This window comes from Raphanus sativus, chromosome 6 (genome assembly GCF_000801105.2).
Source record: "Raphanus sativus cultivar WK10039 chromosome 6, ASM80110v3, whole genome shotgun sequence".
Lineage (NCBI taxonomy): Eukaryota > Viridiplantae > Streptophyta > Magnoliopsida > Brassicales > Brassicaceae > Raphanus > Raphanus sativus.
In genome coordinates, this window is record NC_079516.1 from 52,143,126 (window position 1) to 52,155,867 (window position 12,742).

Genomic DNA, 12,742 nt, shown 5'->3' on the forward strand with positions numbered 1-12,742 from the left:
CATTTTCCTAACTTCTGCCTTATGAACTCCAGCAGGAACGGAATCGGGAAATCCTCTTGCTCGCTTCAGTGCGGAATTAATAGATTCAGCTGATGTTGCTTGTTTTTATGTTGAACCTGTTCCCTTACAAATAAACCCTTGACCATAGCTTGGCGTCGGCCTTCTTCCAATAACGTTGCAAGTTCCGGGTTTGCACTCCGTATCTCAGCCATGTCCGGTTAAAATCGTGAACCGTGTGCGCATACAGCAGCCCCTTCATCACCAAGTACATGAGATGTTTCCTTTTAAACTTTTTGACAATGTTATCTTGAAGGTGATAATAAATATTCCTCGGGTTGCCAAGGAAACACCTTCTCACACGCACTTTTAATGGCCGCGTGCCGGTCAGAGACTATCACACCGACGGCTTGTCATGAGATATACAACTAGCCAATTTGTGAAAAACCATTCCGAAGGTTCTGCCCTTCAGCATCCACGATCCCAAAAGCCCAATGGGGAATATCTGAAAATTGCCATCTTGTGCGGCTGCAACTAACATAACACCTCCATACTTTCCCTTAGGTGAGTTCCATCCACCACAATGACCCTTCTCTGATACTTAAAACTTTGATAGAAGCTCCAAAAGAGAGAAATAGATACTTAAATCTTTTCTCAGAATCAAGTTCTATAGCCGTGATAGAATCAGGATTTGCAATGGAGATTTGCTCGAGATATGAAGGCAGACGCGAATACCCTTCTTCTGCTGATCCTCTCACCAATTTCTGTGCATATAACAGTGCTCTGTATGAAGTGGTGTAATCAAGCGTCATGCCAAACATGTTCTTCATTGCATCAGTGATATGCTGTGGAGTTATCCATCAATGATCCCAACACGATCAATGAAAAGACTACCAACATACTTTGGAGTACAGTGTCTCCGCTGAGCGATTCGGTCTCCAATTGAGCATAAATGTTTTTCCACATACTTTGTTACCCCAAACGTGTTTGACCCATGTTTCACACTCGCTCTGATCTTCCATCCACAACCGCTAACCCGACATATTGCCACAAGGAGAGTTTTGTTGATTTGTATATTCTGAAAGAAAACCTACCCCTCACTGCTGTCAACCGCAGCTCTGAAAGCAGTGCTCCTTGCTAACAAAACTCTGGTTGACATAGATGCTGGTACAATCCGATTTTCCTCCTTCAATAGCATTTGTCTTAGCATATGTCTTTTCAATTTCTTCAAAACAAATATTATCATCATCTTCCTCGTCCTCATCTAGAACCTTTCCATAAAGACTGTAATCCCACCATTCTGATCCGTTTCACCAACAATAGTGTTATCAGCATCCTCCTCCCCATTTTCCTCCTCCCATTTTCCTCCTCCCCATCTTGATTTTCATCTTCAACAGACTCATTATCACCAACATCTTCAAAACATTCATCAGCCTCATCATTATCACCAACATCTTCTTCCCATTCACCAGCTTCATCATTATCACCAACATCTTCTTCCCATTCACCAGCTTCATCATTATCACCAGCTTCTTCTCTTTTCTCTGAAACCGTTTCCACCTTGCTGCGGCTTGATACACAAAGACATACTCTATGCGTTTTGAGTATCTCGAGCAAGTTTCGAACTTGTCTATCACTTGTAACATGAATGGGAGGACTGCTTGGAGTCATCATCATTTCTGCTGGTAATGAGTAGCTAATCTCCACAGTCACTGATCTCATGTCCAGGTTATAATCTTCTTGAGCCATTGCAACAAGTTCAGCATGTGTTGAATCTTCATTCAATAAAAACAATCTTGCTCCTTTGAGATCATCAACCACAAAATCCCAACGGAAATCTCTCAACAACCATTCTCCATACACTGCATGTAACTTAAAAATCATCTGCAAATATTCAAAATAAAACACATTAGTAAACATAGAGAAAATGAAGAAGTTCAACAAACATTATCGCAGACGACTTAGATTTAAGTCGTCCAGAAGACTTAAAGGTAAGTCGTCTAAAGAGGTCACTTTTGCAATTGAAAATTAAAAGGGACGACTTAATTCTAAGTCGTCCGGCTTTGTTTGTTAAAAAAAAAAATTCAGACGACTTATATATAAGTCGTCTACGAAAAACGGGCTAGTTTTGCATTTGACCGAATCGTGTCAGATCTTTGACTATTTCTGGACGACTTATAAATCAGTCGTCTCTGGAAAGTAAAAATTTCAATATTTTATTCAAACTAGACGACTTACACGTAAGTCGTCCCAGGTTAGTTTTGTAATTGAAAAATAAAACTTGAAATTTAACTTTCTCCAGACGACTTAACTAAAAGTCGTCCAGCTAGACGACTTAATTTAAGGTCGTCCGGGATAAGCAAGGTTTGGACGACTTAATTGGGAAAAATTCTGGACGACTTTGCTTTCCCCGGACGACTTTAAATTAAGTCTTCTGACGGGACGACTTTATATTATGTCGTCTGGTAAAAATTAAATTATGAAGTTTTATTTTTCAACTACAAAACTAACCTAAGACGACTTACACGTAAGTCGTCTAGTTTAATAAAATATTGAAATTTTAACTTTCCGAGAGACGACTGAATTATAAGTCGTCCAGAAATAGTCAAAGATCTGACACGATTCGGTCAAATGCAAAACTAGCCTGTTTCTCGTAGACGACTTATATATAAGTCGTCTGGACTGTTTTTTTTCACCAAACAAAGCTGGACGACTTAGTTTAAGTCGTCCGTTTGACCAGAAGACTCATCAGTAAGTCTTCTACATACAGATGACTTACTTGTAAGTCTTCTACGCGAACAGATTTTGAAAAAAATTCAAATTCGTACCTTCAACTAGGTGAGATGACTTTGTTTGCACACAGGGTCTTCTCCAACCACCCAGAACCTCAAACGAAAGCAACCGTAAGTCAAAACGAAAGAAATATGGCTCCAAACAATTTTGAATCAAAAGCTTCAGTTTTTTGGATGAATATGGAGAGAAAGTGAAAGAAATGTTGTTTTTAGTTCATAACAATTGAAACAGAGAGAGTGTAAAGAGATTTACGTGCATTAAAGGGCATTAAAAGCTCCAAACAGTTCGTACAAGGTTGTTCCCACTATTCATGGCAGTGGCAATATTGTAAATACTTGAAGAAAATGAGGTTGAGACAGTAAAGAAGCCATTTTCGAAAAAAAAAAAAAAAAAGGGTTAATGGCATTTTCGTAGATAAAATGCAGATGTGGGGTTAAAAACTCAAAAAAAAAATGAGTCAAAAGAAAAGGTTAGTTTTCTGTTTGAATTCAAGTTTTGAGTCACTTTTGCAATAAGCCCCATATAAAATTTTGAACGGCTCACTAGCTAATAATATAGTTTTTAACTTGACTATTATTTTGTAGAGCTTATAACCTCTCCAATGAAGAGATCTCAAAGACTATTTGGATAGTATTTTTTCCAAAAAAAAAGAATGAAAAAGAGAAAAAAAAGTGGGATGTTAGATGACAATTTTTCAAAAAGAAAGAATCCATTAAATCCCTATGAGAACCCTACTACTTGTCATTTAATGGATGTATTTTTTATATTAAAAATAAAATTCAATTATTTATTCAGTTTTAAAATAAGAATTTATGGTTGAAAAACTGAAAATAAGAATTTAGGATTTAAATGTTAGAATGTTTTTTAAATTTAAAAATAGACTATTTTGTTATAAAGAACAAAGAAATGACAAAAGTGTATCTTAGTTTTCATGTGTGCGGATTAACGAACATGTTAATCATAAAAAATTTCTTTTTTGAAAAATAGGCCGATGGTTATCAACATACAGGGTGCCACAACACCGACTGTCCAGGTTTCGTTCAAATTAGCAAGCGTGTAACTGTTGGTGGAACCTACAAAACTGTCTCACAATACAACGGTGCTCAATATGCGTTCCGCATTGTTATATGGAGGGACAGGGGGGTAAGTACAAACATATATTTTCTGTTCTACAAAAATGTTCATTTTGAAAAAAAAAAGTTATTACATGAATAGTATATTGTTCATATTGTCAACATAATTTATATTATTTTAAATTTAATAGTGATTATAAAATACATTGATATTACAAATAATTTTATTGTTTCTCAAATACTATTGTTTAAATTGATTTAATAAATAAAATATAAATTAATTTTCATCATTTTTTACGTGTGGAAAATTTCAAAGTGATATTAGGAAATATATTTTCTTCTTCTTATTTTACTAACAATATGAGATATAATTAAGGTGTCCTCTATCTATCTTCTTAAAATATTATTTTCTACTATGTTATCAACGAAACATGCTATTAATTTTTTTTTTTAATTTTTCTAGGCACTCGTTAAGAGTAATCCGGTAAAATAAATTTCTAATTAATTAATTCAAAAATTTTAATTAACTAAAAATATATTTACATATCTTTTAATTTAAATACAAATACATATATATTTCCTTTTATTGTGTAATAATTATACAATCTGTTTTTCTCTACATTTTCATATTTAAGTAATAAAAAAATTAAATAAATATATAATTATAGAATAAAACAATATAAATTTTAATTTAAATCAAAATAAAATATACTGGTATTCATATATATTCTATAGTTATGATCCAATATTAATAAATAATAATATTCATCTCATGAAATTTATAAAATTCGCTAAATTTAAATAAATAAATAAAATAAAATAAAATAAAATATTTTTAATTAATTTTCACGTTTCCTATAAAACAAATACTCAACTTCAATGCTGTCTACACCAAAAACAAAGCATTTATTTTTCTTTTCTTCTTTTGAAAAAGGGCATTCTAAAAACAAAGCATTTAAATTGTAAATTTTCAAAATATGTTCAAATTTATATAAAAATAAAAATATATTTTTCATTCAATATAAATTAATATTTAGTAAATTGTATATAATTCTATACAAAATATAAAATTTTTAAATTATTATTAAAAAGCCAAACAAGTCTAAAGATATAAACAAAATTATAACAAATACATATGTTTCATAAAACTAAATTTTTATTTAAAATAATTCTCCAATTTAGTACGCAAACAGAATCTCGTGTTTCATATTATATCAACATCTCTATTCTTTTTTTTTCTTTTTTTACGTCTCATCATAAAATGGATTGTGGATTATATCTAGAACGGCAAAAAATGGTGGCTGAAAGTAGGCGACGAGGTTGTTGGCTATTGGCCTAGCTCGTTGTTCACATCGCTAGGAGATGGAGCTACGAGAGTTTCATGGGGAGGTGAAATAGTTAACGATATGATCGGTGGGAAACACACGGCCACCGACATGGGAAGTGGGCATTTTGCAGAGGAAGATAATAAGAAAGCTAGCTATTTCAGGAATCTTATGATAGTTTCAGATACCAATGTCATGAGAGAACCAAAAGAAGTACACCCCATCGTTACCAATGCTAACTGTTACAACATCAAGGCAGGACGTAGTGGAACTTCCTGGGGAATTTATTTTTACCATGGTGGCCCTGGCCGGAACGCCAAATGCCCTTGATTTCGATCTGTGTGCTCAAAACTTTTGAATATTTTACATACATGTCTGTATTTGAATATGAGCGTGTGAGTATGAAAAAATCCACGTTGTTGAAGTTTGATATTATATGTATCCTTGAATAATATGTGTGTGAAAGCTTTTGGAATTTCCTATTTCTGTAATTTGAATAATAATAACATGTTTGATAAAATCTTCAGTTTATAGTTAATCCGAGCCAGGTGCTATGATCTGGGATGCTAATGGGTTTATCATTTCAAGTTCGAAGCCTGTTACCAGAGGAACACAAGCCTCTAGTGTATGTGTTGGTACGTTTACTACAAAATCCAACCCTAGCTTGTCTGAAAAACAACAAGTTCGACTTTCGTGCATACCACGCAAGGTCCAGATTGATGCTCTGTTTAAAGCTTACGCTCCTTTGATCTATTTCCATAAAGATGAGAAGTATTTCCCATCGTCTGTCAACTGGTTTTTCAGCAATGGTTCCTTGCTTTACAAGAAAGGCGAGGAATCAAACCTGGTTCCAGTCGAACCAAACGGCTCAAATCTTCCCCAAGAAGAATGTAATGATGATCTTTACTGGTTTCTTCTGACTCAAAAAACGAGTAAGGCGGAGATGTACAGAGCATGGAAGTGTATCTTCACATAAAACCTGTTTTTGGGGGAACCTTAACAGATATAGCTGTCTGGATTTTTTATCCATTCAATGGACCTTCGCGAGCCAAGCTGAAGCTCGTGACAATCTCGTTGGCGAGAATAGGCGAACACATTGGAGATTGGGAACATTTCACTCTCCGGATAAGTAACTTCAACGGCAAGCTACAGAGGATGTACCTCTTACAACATAGCAGAGGAAGCTGGATTGATGCTCCGGAGATTGAGTTTCAGAGTGGTGGAAACAAACCAGTGGCTTACGCTTCTTTAAATGGACATGCAATGTATGCTAAACCAGGACTTGTGTTGCAAGGCAAAGACGATGTAGGGATTAGGAACGATACAGGAAAGAGCGAAAAGGTGTTTGATACTGCGGTTAAGTTTAGGGTTGTTTCGGCTGAGTATATGAAAGAAGTGGAGGAGCCGGTGTGGTTGAACTATATGAGACATTGGGGACCAAAGATTGATTATGGTCGTGAAGATGAGATTAGAAGTGTGGAGAAGATTGTTGTTGGAGAGAGTCTGAAGAATGTGTTCAGGAATGCGATTAACGGATTGCCTAATGAGGTTTTTGGAGAGGACGGACCTACGGGTCCGACGCTGAAGAGGAACTGGTTAGGTGACGAAGATTGAATCTCTTCATGTTGTTTCCTTTTCTTTTTAATGTTTGGTTTTGTGAATCTATTATTGCTATCTCTGTCTTTGTCTATTTGGAGTAGATACAACCATGGCCGACCTTGAGGTAAAACTCATGTTTTGACAGAGGCATGGTTTGATACTTTTCACATGGCATGGTTTGGCTATGGTTTACACTTTAGGCAAAATAATCTTTTTATAATAACCAAGCTAACGTTGAAACTCTTTTTTTTTTGAAACACGATATATCCAAATAATAACGAAACTAATCAGATACTCTGTACCAAACATTAATTATATTGATTTACTTAAAATAATAACGAAATAATAAATTAGTATAATTTACGGATTTTGTAAATACGTTACTTTGTAAATATTATTTGCACAAAATATCATCTAGTATATGTACATATAAAATGTACAAAACAAATATCATTTATAAGTGCACCTCAATATCTTCATGGATTTTACTTGGAAGTTTAGAGGTCTTATGTTACCAAAAAAAAGTTTAGAGGTCACATACTTTCCATACAGATAAATTATAAACAGTTTTAAATTATTAAATATTTAAAATCTGTACATACAAATGTTTATATGTATGCACTATGAGTCAATGATATATGCAAATGGAAGTACAAATTAACAAATGTCGTATAACTAGGGAAACGTGGTTGCTTTAATGATATTTACTAAAGTCATGAGTCAGTTTTTATGAATAGTGTTAATCGTTTATATTAAAGTCATGAGTCATCTTTATTAATAGTGTTAATCTTAAACCAAATTTAGTATTAGTTTATCTATAACAATTGAGAAATATTATTCGGAATCCTCTGTTTCGGAATAATATATTCCATTTCTGAATAGTTGTCACTTTTGACATTTTTTTCAAACAGATTAAAAAATTGACAAAAATATATATAAATTGTTATTAATTACACATCTCTAACCAATACAGATTGCAATTAATTTAAGTTGAAAGCAAGTATAATTTATATTGAAATTATAAAATGATATTTTTGTGTAATAAAAAAGGTTAGAATGACATTTATTAGTATATTTTAGCTTTTCACACTTATTAAAAAATTACGTAAATTTTTGAATATAAATACATCTATGTTTATCTATTTCTTAGGTTTTTTTACCCAATCAAAATTTAGTGAAAACAATTAATATATTAAATTTAACCATTTACATTTGTAAATATTTTTTTCTAAAACATGAATGAGTAGCTCTTTTAATTTTAAAATAAAAAACTTTTGAGAAATGACAAAAAAACATATTTAAAAAAATTGAAAGAAACATATATCTTACATATATCTTTAGGGGCCACTCGGTAAAGAGTTACAATTTAATTTTTTTGACCGTAGTGTAGATTTTGGAGGTTATAGTTTAGAAAAAAAATCAATAAAATCTATAACAATAATATTGTAAAAAAATATTTTAAATCTTTTTATTTATATTAAAATATTGTTCATTAAAAGTATCTTAGTCTTTTTACTCTTTAGTAAATATTTTTTTCGTATGTGTTAATTTTATGATAAAATAAATAAATATTAACAGTTGATATTAAAATATACACCGATGAGAGTTTGCTCAAAAACAAAGTGAAGGGGTTTTAGAAGAATTCCCATCATAAATATATATTTTAAAAATATATAAAATACCTCAAAACGTATAAATAAATATTAGATATAATATATTTTTATAAAATTTAGATATGTGTGAGCTTAATAAATTATTAATGTCATTAATTTAATGCGAATGAAATATCATTTTTGTTTCTTTTCTAGTTATTTATAAAACAATAAGTATCAAATTATACATTTTTTTCAAAAAAAAAAACTATACATAAAAATGTATATATGGATGCATTATGAGTCTACTATGCATATGGAAGTACAAATAAATAACATTTGTACTACTAGAGAAACGTGGTTGCTTTGATGATGTTTAGATCATGGGGGGTTTGTGACGATGTTGAAGTCATAAGTCAACTTTCGTTAGAGTTAATGTAACCACTTATTTGTTTCCTCCTAGTTTCCTAATTATAGAATATACGAGCAATCTACTCAATTCGACTTGTAGTTGATAGAAAATTTCAAAAATCACTAAGAGACTTTCTAAGGATTACGATAAACCATACTGGGAATAATGGCTTGTTTCACGGTTGCACTTATGATGATAGGAGTGATAATCTCTCCTTGTGTCTACGGAAAAGAGTTCTCCGATCACAAGGAAATCGAAGTAGAAAGACTTTTGAAGCGGCTCAACAAGCATGCTCTTTTATCCATTAAGGTTATCTTATACAAATTCCATATTCATAAACTCAATGCATTGATTTTTTTTTTTCTTTTGACAAGACAATGCTTTGATTATTTGCGTGCACATTTACTGAGATTGAAATTTTCACTTTAATCTCTGTTACAGAGCGACGATGGAGATATAATAGATTGTGTTCCAGTGCAAAGTCAACTAGCTTTTGATCATCCTCTGCTTAAAAACCACACAATCCAGGTTTGACTTCATTTACAATCTATCTTATATATATATATATACATACATGCATGATGATGTTGAAACGTCAAGTTTTCGCGCGTAGATGAGACCGAGCTTTATACCCGAAAGTACGTCTATATACACCAAGAGTTATACTCAGGCGTGGAACAAGAATGGAAGATGCCCACAAAATACAGTTTCGGTTAGAAGAATAAAGAGAGAAGACATATTACGATCAAATTCCATTGAGGATTTTGGGAAAAAGATGACTCCAGGCATCCTTTTATATGGTTCAAAAAGTGTTCATGAGGTACACCTTTTTATCTATTAATTTGTTCTTGTGCTAAACCTTTCTAGTTTCTCTGGTAGCTTAATTTACACTTTTCCTATTTTTCTGTGCTGGTTTAGTATGCGTACATGAGTTCCAAGGAAGGAAAATATTTTGGGACAGAATTTGTAGTGAATATCTGGAAACCAAAAGTCCAAGTTCGCAGAGAGTTCAGTTTGGCTCAGACTTGGCTCGTGTCTGGAGCTGGCCTTTCTCGTAACACAATTGAAGCTGGTTTTCAGGTCTTGTACTTCTCTCGTTCTCCATCCTAATTAACTACATCTTTGTTTATATTCAAACATCTTAATTAGCAATACCTTGTTTCTTTGCCTTAAAACTAATAGGTTTATCCAGGAATCTATGGTGATAATAATCTAAGATTATTTGTTTACTGGACGGTAAGTTCCCATTTTCTACCCCGAACATGTTGAAAAGCTAATCATAAAAAAATTTAAACTAATAATAGAGTTTTTAACTTGACTGGATATCTTATAGAGCTTAGAACATCTCCAGTGAGGAGATGCCAAAGACTATTTAGATAGTTTTTTTTCCTTCAAAAAAAGAGAAAAGAAAGAGAGATGTTAGATGATTTTTTCTCAAAAAGAGAATATTAAAACCCTATGAGAAATTTTTCCAAACAAAAAAAAAACTTATGAGAACCTTTTTGACTGCTTTTCTTTTGGTGGATGTTTTTTCTTCTTTTAAAATTTAATTATTTATTTAATCCATTTTAAATAATAAGAATTTATTGTTGAAAACTCAAAGGAAGAATCCTATGGATAACTTCAGATAAGATTTTTTCGGGATTTATAATCTGGTGTTAAGATTAAAATTTTAGACTGTTTATTAAATAAAAATTCACTATTATCTTAGTTTTTATGTGTGCGGTCTCAGAAATATGTTAAAGACGATAACGCAAATGTATAATTAAAATTTTATAAATTAATAATGTTAGGACTATGATCTTTTATTAATTTATAGAGTTATTAATTTATAATTTTTTTTTAAAAAAAAAATCTATTTTTAAAATTCTATTTTTTTAAATTCTATTTTTAAAATATATTTTTATAAATTAATAAAATAATTGATTTTACCATATATATATTAATTAAATTATAAAAATTGAATTTTATATCGTTTTCATATATTATTTGGTGTATACAAAATATATTTTATATAATTTAAATATAGATTTAGATATAATTTCACAAAATATTATCCAAATATGCTGAATTGTTAAGATAAATAAAATGAATTTTTTGTGAAAATAAAAAAATAAAAAAATGTTTTTGTACTTATATAAACTTTTTGTATATAAATTATTAGTTTCTGATTTAGTGAGACTCTATATTTACATAGGATTTTCAAAAAATATTATCTTATTATTTTATTGATCTGTGTCATATTTTAAACCGATCCAATTCGACATCAACTTTTTTTTATTAATTTAACATGTCTATTAATTAATTAAATATTGATTTATAATTTTTTTACTGTATATATTTTTTGTGAAATTAGGCCGACGGTTATCAACAGACAGGATGCTACAACACTGACTGTCCAGGTTTCGTTCAAAAGAGCAAGCGTATCATTGTAGGTGGAACCTTCAATACCGTTTCACAATATAACGGTTCTCAATTCGCACACCGCATTGTTATATGGAGGGCCAGGGAGGTACTACAAGTACCAACATATACTTTTATAAATAATATCATTTTGATACTTTATATTGTTATATTAAAGTATTTAGACTTTTAATCCACAGTATATTTATTTTATGATCAATATAAATTTGAAATATATTAATTTTATAAATAATTTTATTTATCTCAAATGCTATTAGTTGAATAAATATAACTAATAAGTATATAAATATATTTCAAACATTTTCATAATCGGTATGAAAAGTATCAAAGTGACTCTCTTTAGGAAACATAGAGTATAACTTCTTTTTTTTATTTTATTAACAATATAAAATATAATTGAATTGTCTTCTGTCTATATTACTAAAAAGGAAATATTGTATAAAAATAAACTTTATCTATCATATTATTAATGAGATATACAATTATTTTTTAATTTTCTAGGCAATCGTTAAGGATAATACTGTAAAATCAGTTTATAATTAATTAATGCAAAAAAATTAATAAACTAAAAATTAAATCATAACATTTAAAAATAGTTTAAAATAAAATAAAATAATTTATATTCAATTTTCATGTTTACTATAAACAAAAATAAAATTTTTAATACTATTACTTGCACAAAACTTTTATACATATGAAACTTTAATTTTCAAAAATATTTTTTAAAATTTCTATGAAATAATGAAAAATATTTTATGCCTTCAAAATAAATTAATATTTAGTTAGTTATATATATACTTCTATACCAAAAATAAAATTTTAAATTATTATCAAATAAATTCAGATCAGTATGAAATATAAAAATATTAGGTGTACTCTAGTGTTATATTATTTCTGCATCTCAATCCAAAATGGATTGTTGATTGTACCTAGGACGGCAAAGTATGGTGGCTAAAGGTAGGCGACGAGCTTGTTGGCTACTGGCCTAGCTCATTATTCACTACGCTAGGAGATGGAGCTATGAGAGTTAAATGGGGAGGTGAAATAGTTAACGCGAAAACCGGTGGAATACACACGAGCACGGACATGGGAAGTGGGCATTTTGCAGAAGAAGGCAATAAGAAAGCGAGCTATTTCAGGAATCTTAAATTAGTTTCTGAGACCAATTTCTTGATAGAACCAAAAGGAGTTTTTCCCAGGGCTACCAATGCTAACTGTTACAACATTAAGGTAGGACCTAATGGAACTGCCTGGGGGATTTATTTCTACTATGGTGGTCCTGGCCTGAACACCAAATGCCCTTGATTTGGATATGTGTGCTCAAAGCTTTTGAGTATATTTTACATACATGTCTGTATTTGAATATACGAGCGTGCGAGTATGAAAAAATTCCACGTTGTTGAAATTTAATATTATATGTGTCCTTGAATAATATGGGTGTGAAAGCTTTTCGAATTTCGAATTTCTGTAATTTGAATAATAATAATAATAATATGTTTGATAAAATATTCAGTTTATAATTGCTCT

General features: G+C 30.9%; 3 protein-coding genes and 1 pseudogene across 3 annotated transcripts in view; 3 read left to right on the forward strand and 1 right to left on the reverse strand.

Moving 5' to 3' along the window:
- LOC108836396 (uncharacterized) overlaps window positions 1–5,518 on the forward strand; it is a 17,065-nt gene extending 11,547 nt beyond the window's left edge. The window contains exons 6-7 of the mRNA XM_056987454.1: window positions 3,778–3,933; window positions 5,147–5,518. Of these exons, the coding sequence (XP_056843434.1) occupies window positions 3,778–3,933; window positions 5,147–5,518 (528 nt within the window). The remainder of the gene's footprint in view (window positions 1–3,777; window positions 3,934–5,146) is intronic.
- Window positions 1,167–3,019, reverse strand: LOC130496427 (uncharacterized). Its single transcript, XM_056988492.1, has 2 exons — window positions 2,826–3,019; window positions 1,167–1,881 (listed from the first exon to the last, which is right to left on the reverse strand). The coding sequence occupies exon 2, from the start codon at window positions 1,879–1,881 to the stop codon at window positions 1,258–1,260; it is 624 nt and encodes a 207-aa protein (XP_056844472.1). The 5' UTR covers window positions 2,826–3,019; the 3' UTR covers window positions 1,167–1,257.
- Window positions 5,519–5,741: 223 nt separating the features above from the next.
- LOC108836395 (hypothetical protein At1g04090-like) lies at window positions 5,742–6,917 on the forward strand (annotated as a pseudogene).
- A 1,969-nt stretch (window positions 6,918–8,886) lies between these two features.
- Window positions 8,887–12,649, forward strand: LOC108808812 (uncharacterized). The gene is made up of 7 exons (XM_056987978.1): window positions 8,887–9,100; window positions 9,233–9,319; window positions 9,405–9,611; window positions 9,710–9,871; window positions 9,974–10,027; window positions 11,148–11,303; window positions 12,149–12,649. Exons 1-7 carry the CDS (start codon window positions 8,957–8,959, stop codon window positions 12,518–12,520), a joined length of 1,182 nt encoding a protein of 393 aa, XP_056843958.1. The 5' UTR covers window positions 8,887–8,956; the 3' UTR covers window positions 12,521–12,649.
- The last annotated feature ends 93 nt before the right edge of the window (window positions 12,650–12,742 follow it).